The sequence below is a fragment of the Girardinichthys multiradiatus genome, chromosome 6, assembly GCF_021462225.1.
Source record: "Girardinichthys multiradiatus isolate DD_20200921_A chromosome 6, DD_fGirMul_XY1, whole genome shotgun sequence".
In the NCBI taxonomy this organism is placed as follows: domain Eukaryota; kingdom Metazoa; phylum Chordata; class Actinopteri; order Cyprinodontiformes; family Goodeidae; genus Girardinichthys; species Girardinichthys multiradiatus.
Window position 1 is genome coordinate 13441140 of NC_061799.1, and position 20284 is coordinate 13461423.

At 39.8% G+C, this 20284-nt stretch overlaps 1 protein-coding gene across 3 annotated transcripts in view; it reads right to left on the reverse strand.

The window, feature by feature from the left end:
• The window catches only part of slc6a9 (solute carrier family 6 member 9), a 95623-nt gene that overhangs the window by 16878 nt on the left and 58461 nt on the right, over positions 1 to 20284 (reverse strand). For all 3 annotated transcript variants that reach the window (XM_047367210.1, XM_047367211.1, XM_047367208.1), the window contains one exon: positions 4967 to 5123. In XM_047367210.1, the coding sequence (XP_047223166.1) occupies positions 4967 to 5123 (157 nt within the window). The remainder of the gene's footprint in view (positions 1 to 4966; positions 5124 to 20284) is intronic.

Below are 20284 nucleotides of genomic sequence, written 5' to 3' on the forward strand. Positions count from 1 at the left end.
AAATGGGCTAAAGAGTTAATGTGCTAATGTGCTAGTTAATAGCACATACCAATGAATGGACTGCTTGTCCACTTCATTAATAATAAAATTCAATATTGGTCTTCAGCACAATTCTTGACAATTCCTTGATTAACACATTTTTTAAATTTGTCTGGTAATTGTAATATGATTTTTGTTCTTTTGCTGTAAACATTTCTGAGGCATGTTTGTGACACCAAATTCAATGGGATTCTAATAAAAACAATATTTTTTTTTTTACTTGATGTTATCCCTAAAATTCTTCAGGTTGACAAATGGTATGTGCTAATGCCAAATTGTTCAGTTTTACTTTTGAAAAGAAAAAAACCTGCATCATCGACTTGACAGAAATATGTTACATCCTAAATAAGGTAAAACAGAAAAAATAAGTAAAGATAAACCTCATCTGTGATGAGAACATGTCATGTGTTAGCTGAGAGGTCAATAAATGTCCAGCTGATGCTGCTCAGCAGTGCTGCAACACTGCCTTTTCAGGCTCTAGCAAATTTTAGATGCTCATCTGTAGGACACATCTGTACATGTGTTTCCGTGTGTAATTAATTGTACCAGCAGATCCAGTGCAATGTTCAAACCTTATCACTGCTTCTAAAAGTCAACCGTCCTTCACATGCCACTGCACAGCATCTCCAGCCGTGTATGAGCTCCTGCATGGCCAACAGATGCAGAGTCAGAACATGGGAATGCAGCTCTCCATCACAAGTCGACAGTAATCCAAATGGTTGCTTTGTAAAATTAACCAAAGTGGGACTTCATGCAAAAAGTTCTGGTTTTTTTTTTCACTAAATTAGCTGCACTTCAGTGTCCATTGCTCATCCTCTAGAACATAAAAAAAGCTTTACAGAAAAGAACATACAACCGTGTTTTGACACACAGCTTTTAGGACGCATCTTCTTATGAACTCAATAAATTGGCAGTAAAAATTAGTTTTTCATCACTCTCTTCTACACATACAGTAGCCATGCAGCAGATGGCTATTCTCCCTGCATACCCAACTGCTGCTTGGTGAAGGCAGCTTGTCAGCAGCACAGCAGCAGCACCAGGATCCACTCTGTGCATCAGACACATACAGTACAACCACTAAACAACAATCTCGCGTGGCAAAGATTTGGCTGGAGTGACAGTTGTGCGACAGCTGCACTTACACTGAAATCAAATTTACACAAATGTGGACTCTTTACTTAATTGACTTCAGAAATGGTTCCACTGGATTTTAATTATCAGAGTATCAGAGTAAAAGGGAACTAATAACACATGCACACCACACTTTTCAGATTTCCATTTCTTGCTAAAAAGGCACCATATTTATTTCACTTAAAAAGTACTGCTATGTGTTGGTCCCAACAACACAGACTGACGCTCTGAGGGCCTGATCTTCAAAAGGTTTGTGTGTATGAAAACATGTGCAACATGGAATGGGTGCCCAAAGCTGATCTACAAACCAGGAGCAAATTGAATTGCTTGTGTAAAATCAGTGCAACAGCAGATGCAAACCTTTTAGTGTGTTTGCCAGGCCAGTCGAGAGACATAGTCCCTGCAGCGTGTCCTGGGCCGTCCCCTGGGCCTCCTCCTCTTGATGTGGAGGAGCAGCGGCTCTACTCCAATCTCCCGGATCTTCTTTCGGTCATGACCCAAAGTTCACGGCCATAGGTGAGGGTAGGAAGGTAGACCGAGAGAGACTGAAGAGAGAGCTTCACTTTTTCGGCTCAGCTTTTTCACCACAATGGACTGGCACATCATCCCCATTACTGCGGCAGGTGCCTGATCCGTCTGTCGATATCCTGGTCCATTCTCCCCTCGCTAGTGAACAAGATACTTGAACTGCTCCACTTGAGGCAGGAACTCCCCTCCAAGCTGAAGAGGACAAGCCACCCTTTTCCGGTCGAGAATGGAAGAGCTGATCTTCATCCCAGCTGCTTCACACTCGGCTGTGAACCGCTCCAGCGCATGCTGTAGGTCTTGGGAGGAGGATATTCAAATGTAATTCTTTACCTGTGATTTACCAAACCCGATACGGATTGTGGGTGTTTTCTGCGTCTATATTTAGCATGTTTGAAAGGCAGATGCAAACTGGCACACAAAAATGTCTGTGGTCACTGTGATGAGAAGGGGGCATAGGTACAAAGACAGACGATGGAGAGTGAGAATCTTCTGTACGCATGCCAACATATTTTGACTGCCAGAAATAAAAATAGTAGAGATATCATCTATCCAGCAATGCCATTTTAAAGCTGCAGCATTATAAACCCAGCACACCAATCACTTTATGGAGCACCAGCGTTATGTCTGGATGGACTGAGCGCCGCTATACAGCGCAGAAAAGGTGGTGCTGATTATAGTTGTCTGCTGCATGTTTGCAGCGGGACTGTAGACAAACTTTATGAAATTATTACAAAATCCAAAAACACTATCCCTTAACCCAAATTTTGATGCATGTTTATAAACAAAAAAGTAGAATATCAACAGGAGATGGGGGTTGTTTTCGAGGTTTTATGATTGATATTTAATCTTTTATCTTTTATTTTCTTCTTTTCAACTGTTTTTAGAAAGTGCATTATAATATTTCTTCTTCCTACTCTTATTGATTATGATTACCTTCTGCCACTCTACTCTCCCAAACTGCCCATGATGACCGCCAGCAGCACACGCAACATTCTCATTTAAGTAGGGTGGTCTGCAACACTTTTGCACCTGTTTTCCATTGCGCACGTAATCTTTGTAGATCACCCACAACCTATTGCACGTGCAAAAGATCAAGGGGTGTAAATGTTTTTCAAGGTACTGCATATGCAACAGTGTTGAGGCACTGGGCTTCTTTAAAGAACTCCTGCTAAGCTGAATAAGACGAAAGTTCACAGTATACAAAAAAATTGAAATTACTTGGCCACCAGGGCACCATCCTTACACATGCATATAGTTCAAATGCAATCTGCTAACTCTTAAGAGCTAAGAAGCCTGAAGAAAACTCATTTTCAGAAACTCAAGTCAGTGCCAAAATTCTGTAATCATGATGGAACCATTCTCAATTTTTTACTCACTACAGGTCCTTCTCAAAATATTAGCATATTGTGATAAAGTTCATTATTTTCCATAATGTAATGATGAAAATTTAACATTCATATATTTTAGATTCATTGCACACTAACTGAAATATTTCAGGTCTTTTATTGTCTTAATACGGATGATTTTGGCATACAGCTCATGAAAACCGAAAATTCCAATCTCACAAAATTAGCATATCATTAAAAGGGTCTCTAAACGAGCTATGAACCTAATCATCTGAATCAACGAGTTAACTCTAAACACCTGCAAAAGATTCCTGAGGCCTTTAAAGCTCCCAGCCTGGTTCATCACTCAAAACCCCAATCATGGGTAAGACTGCCGACCTGACTGCTGTCCAGAAGGCCACTATTGACACCCTCAAGCAAGAGGGTAAGACACAGAAAGAAATTTCTGAACGAATAGGTTGTTCCCAGAGTGCTGAATCAAGGCACCTCAGTGGGAAGTCTGTGGGAAGGAAAAAGTGTGGCAGAAAACGCTGCACAACGAGAAGAGGTGACCGGACCCTGAGGAAGATTGTGGAGAAGGGCCAATTCCAGACCTTGGGGGACCTGCAGAAGCAGTGGACTGAGTCTGGAGTATAAACATCCAGAGCCACCGTGCACAGGCGTGTGCAGGAAATGGGCTACAGGTGTCGCATTCCCCAGGTCAAGCCACTTTTGAACCAGAAACAGTGGCAGAAGCGCCTGACCTGGGCTACAGAGAAGCAGCACTGGACTGTTGCTCAGTGGTCCAAAGTACTTTTTTCGGATGAAAGCAAATTCTGCATGTCATTCGGAAATCAAGGTGCCAGAGTCTGGAGGAAGACTGGGGAGAAGGAAATGCCAAAATGCCAGAAGTCCAGTGTCAAGTACCCACAGTCAGTGATGGTCTGGGGTGCGGTGTCAGCTGCTGGTGTTGGTCCACTGTGTTTTATCAAGGGCAGGGTCAATGCAGCTAGCTATCAGGAGATTTTGGAGCACTTCATGCTTCCATCTGCTGAAAAGCTTTATGGAGATGAAGATTTCATTTTTCAGCACGACCTGGCACCTGCTCACAGTGCCAAAACCACTGGTAAATGGTTTACTGACCATGGTATCACTGTGCTCAATTGGCCTGCCAACTCTCCTGACCTGAACCCCATAGAGAATCTGTGGGATATTGTGAAGAGAACGTTGAGAGACTCAAGACCCAACACTCTGGATGAACTAATGGCCGCTATCGAAGCATCCTGGGCCTCCATAAGACCTCAGCAGTGCCACAGGCTGATTGCCTCCATGCCACGCCGCATTGAAGCAGTCATTTCTGCCAAAGGATTCCCGACCAAGTATTGAGTGCATAACTGTACATGATTATTTGAAGGTTGACGTTTTTTGTATTAAAAACACTTTTCTTTTATTGGTCGGATGAAAAATGCTAATTTTGTGAGATAGGAATTTTGGGTTTTCATGAGCTGTATGCCAAAATCATCCGTATTAAGACAATAAAAGACCTGAAATATTTCAGTTAGTGTGCAATGAATCTAAAATATATGAATGTTAAATTTTCATCATGACATTATGGAAAATAATGAACTTTATCAGAATATGCTACTATTTTGAGAAGGACCTGTACAGTAACTAGATCTAACAAACTCACATTTAGCCAAATGCAGCTCCAGCTACAAGTGGTGAAATGCATATATATTATATATACGTATTACTTCAGGCCCAAAATGCAAATGACAAGGTTTCTCCAACCAACTACCACTATCAATCATTCACTGAACTTCAATGAACTGTGAGCTCACAAAGTGAAACCCAATAACTTTCCTAGTATCCTATATATCCTTTACACAGTTGTACTGTAACACCAAAGCTGTTTTTAATGAAATGGTAACTGGAATATGTACCTCCTCCATTTCTGTAGCAGAGGTAGGGAAACCTCCAGACGTTGCCCAGGCCCACAGCATAGCCCACACTTGTGAGGACAAACTCGATCTGGTTGCCCCAGTTTCCTCTCCGGGAGTTTTCATCCTTCTTCACGGGCTCCCCTGGAACTGCTCCATTCTTTAACAAAGACAGAAAGAGACACAGAGTTGACATTAGGTAACAGAAAATTGAGTGGCTTTCTAAGATAGTGCTGCTGCAATGGGTCCAACAGCTTCAAAATTCACATAAAAAACACTTTATTGGTCAAGTAAATGGGCCGCATTCATACTTCAAGATTTCTTTGGATGTATCTAATGAATTATTTTCCTGATTGTTCAGCTTAATGTGAAGCTCAGCTATTTAAGTGTCAGGGTCATAAGATATTTCTGTCTCCTTTACCCCAAAGTGTAGCATAAGGTGGGCTTGCTCGAGCAGAAAGGATGAGAAGTGAAATCAGTGCCTTCAGAAAAGCCTCCCAGCATTCACTTTGTGCCGCCCTGATTTCCAGCTTTTCCTCTGCTCTTCTCCCTCCATCGCTCCATCTGCTGGCATCATATGGTCCCTCCGTGACCTCCTCTACACCCTCAGCTGTGTCTTTGCGGGCTCACATGACGGCACTTGTGCTGCTGCTGACGAATAAATACTGCCACGCACCAACTGGAAGTAATCCTACATCGACTGACTGAGTTCTGCCGATTCAGTTGAGCAAAAGCTGGGGCAAAAAAGCTCAAAGGTGAAATTATCTAACTGTTAAGCCAGGGTACTGTATATGAGCAAAATGTCTTAGTAAAGTATTTCAAGATAGGAACAGTTCGAGCCTCAACTATGTGTCACAAGAGAATAACTGTGAGAGTACACTTACATGTGCAGCTTACAGCCGTTATCAGGCTACAGCTGCAATGCAGAGGTGTCAGTGTTGTTTCATAACACTGAGTAAAAATAACACGCTTTCATGATTTTTACACCATTTAGACAACAATTATAAAATCATTTGGTTTTTTTTAAAACATTAAAGGAAGAAATATTCCTACGTTTGCTAAAGTAATATAACAGATTTTTCTAGGTATGTGTAGTTTTTATTTATTATTTTGATTTTAAAACATACAGTCAAGCAAACAGAGAATAAATATGCAAAACTGTGTAAATGGCGTTAAATGAAGAGGTTAGATCATGCTACTCAGTTTTGTTTTAAAATGTTTGTATGAATACAGTGATACCTTGAAACCGTGGTATACTGTAATGTTATTGTACCATGAAAATTATATACTTATACAGAACTCTGAAGTAGTATGGTTTCACTGAAGACCACTTCTTCCCAATAAACACAGCTCTTACAGAGACATCATGAGCACAAAAATATCAGACAAAAATAACAATAACCACATAAGCAGCTGCTACATTTTCTCAAAAGCTCTTGTCTGAGTCTAGCTGTGCGAGCATGTTAGGAGGGAAAAGCAAACAGAATTTCTCCAGCATCCTTGACCTTTCTTTCCTCAGGTCCTGATGCTGCAGATGTGACAGACAGGAAGATCAGCAAACAAGCTCAGTCGCTGAGGGCAGCCTCTGAGTGAACCAGCGGCTGCAGCAGTGTGTGGGTTGAAACCACCAGCAGAGATCCTGCCATCGCAGCAGGTCGCATTTTACAACATCTACATCCAGAGTTGACTTTGGAAGAACAAGAAGCAGCGGAGCCAGCGTGCAGCTGTGTGCTTGTTCCCGCTCACATCAACAGTACTTCTTGTGCCGACTTCCCCCTATGAGCAACCAGGTGTGGGTGTGCACATAAAACACAGACACACACACACAAACAAACACATGGACAAACACACAGTTTGGCAGGTTGCACTCAGCTTTGCAACAAGACAAACAAGAGCAGGAGACGAAACGCCGGGAATAGCAATGACCCTCCGATCTCTGGTGTTTATTCTCCAAAGCTCAACCTGATGTGCTCAAGACAGTCACACACAATGTGTGTGGAGTCTGAAACAAGTAGCACAGTAAGTGAACTCAAAGGAAATGTTGACTACATTCAGGTATTTTATAGCACACTGTGTACTGACAGATTGACAGCTCAGCGTATATATACTGAAACAGAAAATACAGCTTCACCTTACAGTGCCGTGAAAAAAATTCTTCTGTTTTTGTTTTATTTTTGTCACATTTAAATGTTTCAGGCCATCAAACTAATGTTATTATCAGACAAAGATGAGCTGAGTAAATACAAACTGCTGCTTTCAAACTGGGATTTTCTCAAGTGGAAAAGTTATCCTAACCAACCTGGCCCTACATTTAAAAGTAAATGTCCCACCTTTAAAAATGTATATTAACTGTGATTATGCTCAAACCTTCTGACAACTCAAAGTAGACGTAAATATGTCATGAAGCAACACATCAGGGGAACGTTTCAGAAGGTGTATGTCCTGCTACATCTGGCATAAAACTACCAACATCACAGCATTACAACTACAGTCAAACAAGGTGGAGGTAGTATGGTGGTCTGGGGCTGCTATGGTACTGCAGGACTTATACAACTTGTTCTAATAGATGGAACCTTTAATTCTGCTCCCTTCTCCTTTCTTGCAGTAAAGACTTTTAAACAGATCTGCAAAGAAGAGTTGGCCAATTTGTGGCAAACAGTTATTTGTTTTAAGGGCCAATAACTTTTTCATACAGAGTGAGTGGCTTGGATAGCTTTTACCATAATTGTATTTACTCTCGTTTTTTGATATTATATGTTGCCTGATGATCTGAAACGTGACAGAAAAGCAAGAACAGTTACATTTGTAAGGGTGGAAGACACTTTTACTACCTTGTAATAAATGATCTAATGTATTCTTAGAACGTATATCCATCCCTAAAGGTATCTGTCTGTTTAGGAATAAGACACAAGTAAAGGTTTAGAATTTTTGTTTTAAAATTAAATAACCACAAAGCAGCGTCAGTAAAAAGTACCTTTAAAATTATACCTATGCATGAGTCTTTGAGCAGAGTTAGCTAATGTGTAAAAAAAACTGTCATATATTTGGTAAATGTATAGAAAGTGAAATCTAGTAACTGTAACCACTACTGCCTATTTTAATGTACAAGATTTGCAATACTGCATTTTAGCTTGTGTGCATGATATTGTTGATCAAATCAGGATTTTCAGCTTCAAATTTTAACTTTTTTTTTCCCTTTGCAATGATGTTCCTTATGAGACAAAGAGGGGCTGCAGTGTCGCCCTGACACTCTGAGTTATGTGACCTGGTCTGGCCACTGCACTCAGGTGTCCACATAAAGCTGTTGGCGAAGGAAAGATGAATGAAGCAGAGAGCAGAAAAAAACACTAGAAAACGTTGTACCACGTTCAAAACAAACCATTACCTTAATGATGCAGGAGAACAATATTTTTCTGCAACTTTTGTCTGCATAAGATTAACTGGATTTGATAGCTCTAAAAACATATTACAAAACCAACATTATCACAAAATCTTTTAAAAAATACTAACGTTAGCTAACGTTAGCTTAGTGCTAAAGCAAACTGCATCACATGAAAACAGCTGGAGCAAGTTTAAAGATTTAAATATTTTAAATTCATAATTTCAGCCAGCTACGTGTTTAAAAACAGATGATAAAGCTTTATCAGAACATTATATTAGCCATTAACCTGAACAGCTTTTAAATATAAATTACTCATTCTTTGGTAATAGACATGCAATAATTCAAATTTTTACAAGACAGATGAACTGCTATGCAATGAAAGTGATACATGTAGAAACTTGCAAGAAATGCTAAAGGAAACTTATTGCAATTAACCCAAAATGATGACTAATACTTGGTTCACACGGCAAGATTTCAAAATTGTCGGCTGATTTTCAAAACCCGCGAGACCCCACACATGACGATTGAAAATTGTAGGTATAACAGATTACAAAGGTAAGCACAACACACCACACACTAACAGATTTCACTCATCAACATGTAGATGTCAGACAGGAAATTGTGCAAAACCTATCGAGATCAAATGTGAGTTCACAGTAAATAAACATGGCAAGAAGGAAGAAGCTCTGGCGATAGTTTCTAGACTAATTTTACTAGAGAAAAAACATTACAAAAATAAAAGGCGTTAGTTGGTTAAAGTAGTGGGAACAACATCAGCAGGGGCTCTACATGCTACACTATGATATTAAAGTGAGTTATTGTGTTTTCTTTCATTACACACTGTGTTTAGATTGTTCTCTGTTCTGATATTTCATTGAGCTTTCCTGGTTAATAACTCGTGTGCCATGGCAGTTGTTTTGTCTTCTGTACTTTGGATTCCCCTCTGTGTTTTCATCTGTTCAATTTCTGATTGCCTACACATCACATTCAACAGGCTGCATGCTTGTTTGTCCTTGGGAAAAAAAACAACCCACATATCGGGCCAAGACAATCCAATAAGTTGAATATCCCCAATTTGAGGTCGGAGCGGTCCTGCCGTCTTTCCAAGCAGACTAGATATCTCTTAATACACAACACACAGCAGGAATATCTCATGTTATCTTTAGAGCCATGAAAATAATCGGGGCATCCTTAAAATTGTTGGGCGCCACAGTCCGTCTCTGTGTCCAGGTGTTGCAGCCTGCAGCTTCATTGACCTCCTAGTCTGTCTGTCAGTCAGCTGGCCTCCACTCCTCTGTCACATGACTCTCTAGGACCATCTGGACTGTATGTAAGCATTAACCCTCTCTCCTGTCGTCCTTTTTAGTTTGTAACTTTTTTCCCCAGATCTCTTTTAAATAACAGCTCTGACCTTGCTAAAACCCATAACACCTGTGGTCATCCCAGCTGTTGTAAGAGCAAAACAGACAATCTTCAGAGCTAACACTCTGATTTGTTTTGGACAAATTTCAACCTTGATTTATTATTATTTTATTTTCATTTACATAGACTCATAAAGTAATCAAGACATTTCCACGGTTTAACATTTTGTCATATTATAGCTACAAACATTAATGGATGTTTAGGGGGATTTTATTTGATAGATTGACACAAAGTGGTGCACAGTTGTGAAGTAGAATTAAAATCATAAACACTACAAACATAAAACTGAAAGTTTGGCATGCATTTTTATTCAGCCTCCCCAGTCAAGCACAAGTCAAGAATTTGCAGAACAACCTTACTTTGTAATTACAACTGCAAGTCTTTTGGGGCATGTCTATACACGATTTACTAATTGAAACGATAATATTATAGCCCGTTCAATAAAAAAAGCTCAAGATTAATCTGCAGGTAGAGGATCTGTGCAAATCAGTTTTTCAAGTCTTCCCACAGAGTTGAAATTGAATTTAGATCTGGACTTTGACTGGAACATTCTAAAAATGAATATGCTTTGCTGTAAACCATACTATTGTAGCTCTGGCTGTAGGTTTGGCCTTGTTGTCTCTATTATTTTGTAGCCTCATGTATGGCTTCCTTCAGGATATGCTATTTTAGCTCCATCAATATCAAGTGGTGTGAATACTTTTGCAAGGCACTGTAAGATCAGTCCCTACTCGATAAATCCAGGAAGTGATATTAAAACGTAAAAAAGTGCACAACTTCAATGAGACAATTTGTGCCGTCATAAATTGTTGGGCTGCGTCACTTAACATTTACCTAACTGATTTCTGAGTGCTAAAATTAGACTGAAGCACCAAAGAAACCAAATACATTGCAGACATTCAGGTTCTTATATATGTAGGTTTTTATATTCTGACATCAAAAATATTTAATCAGAGGTGGAGGTAGGTCATTAGCTTTCTGTGAGAATATTCACACAGGTTTGAGATCAGCGGTCTGTCAAATTTCCTGCTACGAGCTGTTCTCTCTGCTGAGCTGATCTTAAAAAGAATGCCAGCTCAGTGCCTCAGAGGGAGATGCAAGCAAAGCTGCTGATCAGCTTCGTGAAGCTCAGACTCTTAAGTGCTAGGTGTGACATAAGTTGGGATCAGAGTGGCTTATCCAGAAACATGTCACTTTTCAAATATCTGCAGTTGTAATGCAAACAGAATACATTTATGTAGATTAGGTGCCTATTGCATACCCTTAAAGATCATTGTTGACCTTTCCATGGCTTGCTTCCAATAACTGCTCAAATGCACTATACCTGATTCACAGTTACAAGATAAATATCAAATCTACAAGTCCTTCTCAAAATATTAGCATATTGTGATAAAGTTCATTATTTTCCATAATGTCATGATGAAAATTTAACATTCATATATTTTAGATTCATTGCACACTAACTGAAATATTTCAGGTCTTTTATTGTCTTAATACAGATGATTTTGGCATACAGCTGATGAAAACCCAAAATTCCTATCTCACAAAATTAGCATATTTCATCCGACCAATAAAAGAAAAGTGTTTTTAATACAAAAAACGAAAAAACGTCAACCTTCAAATAATCATGTACAGTTATGCACTCAATACTTGGTCAGGAATCCTTTTGCAGAAATGACTGCTTCAATGCGGCGTGGCATGGAGGCAATCAGCCTGTGGCACTGCTGAGGTCTTATGGAGGCCCAGGATGCTTCGATAGCGGCCATTAGCTCATCCAGTGTGTTGGGTCTTGAGTCTCTCAACGTTCTCTTCACAATATCCCACAGATTCTCTATGGGGTTCAGGTCAGGAGAGTTGGCAGGCCAATTGAGCACAGTGATACCATGGTCAGTAAACCATTTACCAGTGGTTTTGGCACTGTGGCCAGGTGCCAGGTCGTGCTGAAAAATGAAATCTTCATCTCCATAAAGCTTTTCAGCAGATGGACGCATGAAGTGCTCCAAAATCTCCTGATAGCTAGCTGCATTGACCCTGCCCTTGATAAAACACAGTGGACCAACACCAGCAGCTGACACGGCACCCCAGACCATCACTGACTGTGGGTACTTGACACTGGACTTCTGGCATTTCCTTCTCCCCAGTCTTCCTCCAGACTCTGGCACCTTGATTTCCGAATGACATGCAGAATATGCTTTCATCCGAAAAACGTACTTTGGACCACTGAGCAACAGTCCAGTGCTGCTTCTCTGTAGCCCAGGTCAGGCGCTTCTGCCGCTGTTTCTGGTTCAAAAGTGGCTTGACCTGGGGAATGCGGCACCTGTAGCCCATTTCCTGCACACGCCTGTGCACGGTGGCTCTGGATGTTTCTACTCCAGACTCAGTCCACTGCTTCCGCAGGTCCCCCAAGGTCTGGAATCGGCCCTTCTCCACAATCTTCCTCAGGGTCCGGTCACCTCTTCTCGTTGTGCAGCGTTTTCTGCCACACTTTTTCCTTCCCACAGACTTCCCACTGAGGTGCCTTGATACAGCACTCTGGGAACAGCCTATTCGTTCAGAAATGTCTTTCTCTGTCTTACCCTCTTGCTTGAGGGTGTCAATAGTGGCCTTCTGGACAGCAGTCAGGTCGGCAGTCTTACCCATGATTGGGGTTTTGAGTGATGAACCAGGCTGGGAGTTTTAAAGGCCTCAGGAATCTTTTGCAGGTGTTTAGAGTTAACTCGTTGATTCAGATGATTAGGTTCATAGCTCGTTTAGAGACCCTTTTAATTATATGCTAATTTTGTGAGATAGGAATTTTGGGTTTTCATGAGCTGTATGCCAAAATCATCCGTATTAAGACAATAAAAGACCTGAAATATTTCAGTTAGTGTGCAATGAATCTAAAATATATGAATGTTAAATTTTCATCATGACATTATGGAAAATAATGAACTTTATCACAATATGCTAATATTTTGAGAAGGACCTGTATAATGTGGTTTAAAACTCTAACTGGTTGATGGAATATCTCATAAAAATGCTGTGATTGTGTTAAACTAGTGCTTAAATATTAGTAGCTGTTCTTTTTTTCATATTTCCATTTTCAGCTGCAGCATCGTCTTCCATCCTCTGTTTAAAAAATTGTTATGTTTAAATCTAGGTTTTGTTTTTGTTTTTGACTCTTCAAACTGGATTATCGCTATTGTTAGGGTGGCATTCTCTAAGTACAAAGTTAGCGCTCTTTTGGCTGCAGTAACCAGCCCATTTTCTGTTCATTTTCAGTGTATCCCCTGATTCATTGCAGAAATTTTAAAGCTCAACAACACTGGATGGATGCATGAGTGTTTCAGATTTCAATTTTCCTACATCTGTTCCCAATGGTCTTTTTGGATGTTTGATTTAGATCACTGTGCTGCTGGCATTTAAATCTTCAGCTTCAAATTCTGAGCAAGTCACAAGTCAGTCAGTCACAAATGTATTCACTGCAGCTTATTAATGAAGCACAAAATTATCATCATCTGAATTTAAATCAATCGACTATATCTACAAAGATTTCCTCTACTTATTCCCTATTGTTCTCTCCATATACAGGGGTTGGACAATGAAACACCTGGTTTTAGACCACAATAATTTATTAGTATGGTGTAGGGCCTCCTTTTGCGGCCAATACAGCGTCAGTTCATGACATATACAAGTCCTGCACAGTGGTCAGAGGGATTTTAAGCCATTCTTCTTGCAGGATAGTGGCCAGGTCACGACGTGATACTGGTGGAGGAAAACGTTTCCTGACTTGCTCCTCCAAAACACCCCAAAGTGGCTCAATAATATTTAGATCTGGTGACTGTGCAGGCCATGGGAGATGTTCAACTTCACTTTCATGTTCATCAAACCAATCTTTCACCAGTCTTGCTGTGTGTATTGGTGCATTGTCATCCTGATACATGGCACCGCCTTCAGGATACAATGTTTGAACCATTGGATGCACATGGTCCTCAAGAATGGTTCGATAGTCCTTGGCAGTGACGCGCCCATCTAGCACAAGTATTGGTCCAAGGGAATGCCATGATATGGCAGCCCAAACCATCACTGATCCACCCCCATGCTTCACTCTGGGCATGCAACAGTCTGGGTGGTACGCTTCTTTGGGGCTTCTCCACACCGTAACTCTCCCGGATGTGGGGAAAACAGTAAAGGTGGACTCAGAGAACAATACATGTTTCACATTGTACAATCCGGGTTAGCACCCGAACATCCCTTTCAGACAGCTTCCTCTTGCGTCCACAGTTAATCCTGTTGGATGTGGTTCATCCTTCTTGGTGGTATGCTGACATTACCCTGGATACCGTGGCTCTTGATACATCACAAAGACTTGCAGTCTTGGTCACAGATGCGCCAGCAAGACGTGCACCAACAATTTGTCCTCTTTTGAACTCTGGTATGTCACCCATAATGTTGTGTGCATTTCAAAATGTTGACCAAAACTGTGCTCTTACCCAGCTAATTGAACCTTCACACTCTGCTCTTACTAGTGCAATGTGCAATCAATGAAGACTGGCTACCATGCTGGTCCAATTTATCCATGAAACCTCCCACACTAAAATGACAAGTGTTTCAGTTTCATTGTCCAACCCCTGTATCCCCATTCATGTTCCTGTAGGAAAAAAAAAATGCAAGCATAATGATACCCCCACCACCGTCTTTGACACTTGCAATCAATGAAGGGGTAATATATTTCCCTCGATCATTCAGTTTTAGTTAGGTGGACTCCAGTTAACATATCAGAGATCACTATTAACCTAAGCTTATGAAATACATATTTAAAAGGCAAAATTCAGTATTCATTTTTATTAAATAGAAAAAATATTTAAAAAACAATTTTTGTATAGTTTATATGAATAAAAAAAAAAACAAGCAAAAGAACAAATAGCATGACAGCTACTGTGTTTTAAGATTTAACACAAAAAATCTTCTGAAAACAGTAGACAAGAACTCAGAAAACAACACAAACTTTAAACATGGTTACCAGACAGCTGAAACCAATTCTGTAAAGCTGTTAACGATGCTGGATTCTAGCAGGACAAGCAAGACCTCACATGTGGTTACTTCAGACAATATTAAAATACAGTTTCCTTATTTGCACTTCTTATTCTTACTTGACAGATTCATGTAATACTTCTGCCGTCAGCCCAACCCATTAGTCCTATCTTCTCATACACTTGCAGCAAAAAAGCAGTCAGTAACATGCAGAGCTTTGCACAGGCCAGATGATCTCTGCTGCAGAAAAGTGATTTGTCAATATCGTGCAATTGCTCACTGTGCATGACATTTGCTGCCTAAAATAATTTTATCTACACCTTCGACCTGTGGAGTGATGACATTTTACTCACAGCTTTCTCTTTTCTCTTTAAGGGAAAGCTCTTTGTTTAGTATATCTGCAGTGAAGGTTCATACTGCATGTTTGGGCAAGTGAATGTACATAAATGTGAATGTATAAAGTTTATTATTTTCCATAATGTCACGAGGAAAATTTAACATTCACATATTTTAGATTCATTGCACACTAACTGAAATATTTCAGGTCTTTTATTGTCTTAATATGGATTATTTTGGCATACAGCTCATGAAAACCGAAAATTCCTATCTCACAAAATTAGCATATCATTAAAAGGGTCTCTAAACGAGCTATGAACCTAATCATCTGAATCAACGAGTTAACTCTAAACACCTGCAAAAGATTCCTGAGGCCTTTAAAACTCCCAGCCTGGTTTATCACTCAAAACCCCAATCATGGGTAAGACTGCCGACCTGACTGCTGTCCAGAAGGCCACTGTTGACACCCTCAAGCAAGAGGGTAAGACAGAGAAAGAACTTTTTGAACGAATAGGCTGTTCCCAGAGTGCTGTATCAAGGCACCTCAGTGGGAAGTGTGTGGGAAGGAAAAAGTGTGGCAGAAAACGCTGCACAACGAGAAGAGATGACCGGACCCTGAGGAAGATTGTGGAGAAGGGCCGATTCCAGACCTTGGGGGACTTGCGGAAGCAGTGGACTGAGTCTGGAGTAGAAACATCCAGAGCCACCGTGCACAGGCGTGTGCAGGAAATGGGCTACAGGTGCCGCATTCCCCAGGTCAAGCCACTTTTGAACCAGAAACAGCGGCAGAAGCGCCTGACCTGGGCTACAGAGAAGCAGCACTGGACTGTTGCTCAGTGGTCCAAAGTACTTTTTTCGGATGAAAGCAAATTCTGCATGTCATTCGGAAATCAAGGTGCCAGAGTCTGGAGGAAGACTGGGGAGAAGGAAATGCCAAAATGCCAGAAGTCCAGTGTCAAGTACCCACAGTCAGTGATGGTCTGGGGTGCCTTGTCAGCTGCTGGTGTTGGTCCACTGTGTTTTATCAAGGGCAGGGTCAATGCAGCTAGCTATCAGGAGATTTTGGAGCACTTCATGCTTCCATCTGCTGAAAAGCTTTATGGAGATGAAGATTTCATTTTTCAGCACAACCTGGCACCTGCTCACAGTGCCAAAACCACTGGTAAATGTTTTACTGACCATGGTATTACTGTGCTCAATTGGCCTGCCAACTCTCCTGACCTGAACCCCATAGAGAATCTGTGGGATATTGTGAAGAGAACGTTGATAGACTCAAGACCCAACACTCTGGATGAGCTAAAGGCCGCTATCGAAGCATCCTGGGCCTCCATAAGACCTCAGCAGTGCCACAGGCTGATTGCCTCCATGCCACGCCGCATTGAAGCAGTCATTTCTGCAAAAGGATTCCCGACCAAGTATTGAGTGCATAACTGTACATGATTATTTGAAGGTTGACGTTTTTTGTATTAAAAACACTTTTCTTTTATTGGTCGGATGAAATATGCTAATTTTGTGAGATAGGAATTTTGGGTTTTCATCAGCTGTATGCCAAAATCATCTGTATTAAGACAATAAAAGACCTGACATATTTCAGTTAGTGTGCAATGAATCTAAAATATATGAATGTTAAATTTTCATCATGACATTATGGAAAATAATGAACTTTTATGTGCTAATATTTTGAGAAGGACCTGTATTTGTGTGTTGTTTGTAGCGATGCACCTTTCAGATATTTGTGCCCTGTTCTGGTGATAGCAGTTTAACCCAAATCTGATTTTTCTTAAGAACTATAATATAGAAAGATAAAAACTGCACTCAATATATTTATTTTGAAGCCTTCTTGACGTGAGTGGTTATTAAATATTTATTGCAGTAGCAGGTTTTTGAGAGAACAGTTATGTTTACAGTAAGTAAAATAGGGTTTTACAAATATTTTTAAATAAAAACATCTTGTATTAAACCTAGTGCTGTTAGCACAGCCAGCACGTTAAGAACGGTAAGTTCTCACTTGAATCATATCATAGTTTGTTTCTCAGTACTATTTCATACTAAATTATCTGAGAAATATACTGAATGATTTTGAGAAGATGTTTTGAAAGTCGCATAGGGTTTTATGATTTAAGAAAAAGACACACCTCCATTGTTTATTAGTTTGGATATGCTACCGCATCCCACAATGCAATGCAAACCTGGCTACGGAAAGGTGTTTCTCTCATGTCTGCAGAGTACACCTGGTAGCTGTGTCAGATTGAGGTCAGATCACAGTCACACAGAGTCCAACCAAGACCACCCCATCCAAAGGGTCTCGTTGTTTTGTTCCTCACAAAAAAAACAGTGCGCTGTTTTGTGCGCACATTATATGTATTTTGTGGGCACAAATTATTATTTTGTGGGAACTAATTAGTATTTTGGGGGAACTGATTAGTATATTGTGCGCACGCTACATATTGTTTTCCCCCATGTCAGTTCCTGAGCGCCGTACGTTAAACATTGAAAACAAAAATATATATATATAGTAATATTGGGTACATTCAAATAAATAGCTTGAAGTAAAAACAGCTTTAGTAAAATCTAAAATATCTTATCTTGTTTAAAAATGTATGGTTCTCATTGTTATGTTGTAATAATTTTCTTTATTATTTGGCTGATTTGCAGTTTTTGCATACTTTAACCAGTGATATTCAGGGTCTTTCTCTGTTGTGTCACAGGTTGGAAGGTGAAAGGTTTGGAAGCCATGGCACAAAATTTGCATTTACTGATTAAGGTGCCATGATTAGAATTTTGTAATCAATTTCTAAATTGATGGTTTCTGTAAAGCACTGACCAGTACCAATTTTAGATGATGTAAGAACATCATAACAAATATTTCTTCCTTTCTGTTGACATAAAACTGGAGTTTTACCATTGTTTGAATGCAAAGAAAACTTATTAGAAGTCCCAGGACTTAGCACCTTATGTTAGCAGTAAGCACGGCTGGTATTATGAAAAACAGCAGTCTGTTTGTGTTTCTACAGAATGCAGATTCTTAGTTTAACTCTGAGATTTACAAAAAGCTATCAACATTTCAAAATCTACCATGTTCAATTAGATGTAGAAAACGTATAATGAAAAAACAGTGCAGGATTCCTGTACACCAATCAGCCATCCTGTTGTCTGCTCTCTCTCTTGCTCTCTCACATCATGAATGAACTGCAGAAATTACTCAACATGTAGTAGCAAATAAAATAAAGTTTGTTTGGCTTCCTTTCATTTTAAAATTTCACACATTACTGAAGCAGAAAACTTGGCTTAGGCATGGTGTGTTTAGTAACCATGAGATAAGATTTTTCAGTTTAAATCAGGTGTTCACTGTTCAGAGGCGAGCAAGTTGTAATAGATTAACAAAAGCAGCGCTAGATCTCACCTCACATTAGGTCATACATGCAGCTTTGATAAAGAGCAACACCTCTTGCACTAGAATATGCTTTGCAGGTCTTAAATTCAACAGCTAATTCAACAGCTACGTAACGGACATGGCCAATGACAACTTCCGCAGCACTGACATTCTGAACTCAGACTGAGTTGTTATACAGTATTGTGGTGTTTGATGTTCATGTTTAGCACTTAATAAACCATTTCATTGTTAATCCTTCTCATAAATTCATGCTTAAAGTATAATAATGCCAATAGAAATGCAGCAATTTATTGTAAAGCTATGTCTGTGACTGTTTTTGTGAATTTCTCCTCTTGCTGTTTTTGTCTAATTTTACACAGTCCAAAGAGTTGAAAAGATTACTGTGAAACAGGCAAAACAACATGTTGCCATTTAGTCCAGGATTCCCAACCAGTGGTCACCCATCCACATATTCACGATTGCACACGTAATCTCCCCTGCTGGACCTACACAGAGTTTAGTAAACATGTCTGTCTGTGCTGACTGAATCCACTTGGCTATTATGGCACAAAAAGCCTACCGGATCCCCCCAAAACCGGGCAGCTCAAAGCATCTTTTATCATTGGGCTGTGATGTGTGAGTAATAGGTCTAAAGACAGTGTAAACCGTAGCTTCTCAACCTGCTACCATTGGGGCCACATACCAAAGGATCCCATTGGGCAGGGATTGAATAAATCCCCCTCCATGGCTGATTAAATTAAGTTCAGTGGCTTGGGTGTCAGGAGCAAGATGAGAGAGAATTGGGTGCTGTTAGATAAAAGATGGGAAAGATGGTTGCTCAGCCAAGGATCACATACAGGGTACATCTCTTCAGGCTTTAAGTCAGTCAGCAAACCAAACATCTTGAGCTCATGGTTATAAAGAGCATCTTACAATGCTGACATTTTTAAATATGGCTTACATTCTAAGTATAGGTAACTGTTAATCTTACATTCCCAAGGCATCTGGCTTAATCAGTGTTTCAAGACAAGGAGAAATGTTGGTAGGGGGTCATTAAGAATTACAGTACTCTATGATCTAATTCGGATCTGTTTCATTGCTGATTCAACTTTTAATTCAGACAGTGAACATGGTTTTGAATAGAGATGACTTGTATTGGCTGATTTTGATCTTAACTGACCAGTTACCGATCAGGATAACTGGTCAGTTGGAAACCCAAAAATCCAATCTTTTACTGATCAGTGAATGAAGTATATTTAGGCACCATTAGTACATCAAAGGAAGTTTGTGGAAGTAGTTACTGAGGCAAGAAGAGTCTTGAAGAGAAGTTAAAATCGGATAAAATCTGTATCAGTGGGACAACACTTTACAAAAAGTGAAGAGTGGACATAAGCCACAAAAAGTGTTTTACAGATTGAAATCTCTAAATCCAGCTGAATCTAGCCAAAACAGATCTTAGACTTTAGTTTAAATGCCTAAGCAGATAAGAAAACAGTTTAACAAAAAAAAAAACTTTGAAATGTATCCAAAACCTAGTTTGATACACTGAATCTTTCAACATTAGAACTGGGTAACTGGGTAATTTAACGTTCTTGTCTCTCATATTTAAGAACAGGTGTCAACAGCAGTTGCAAAACTAGTAAAAAGTAGACCTTTAAAACTAGATTTTAAAATGAAATATCCAAATATTCACAATACAAGATAATATACAATCCATCTGTGAAGCAGTACAATTAAGAAACCATAATTCATGCAAATTCAACATCACAATCAATCTCACAATAAAAGAAACTGT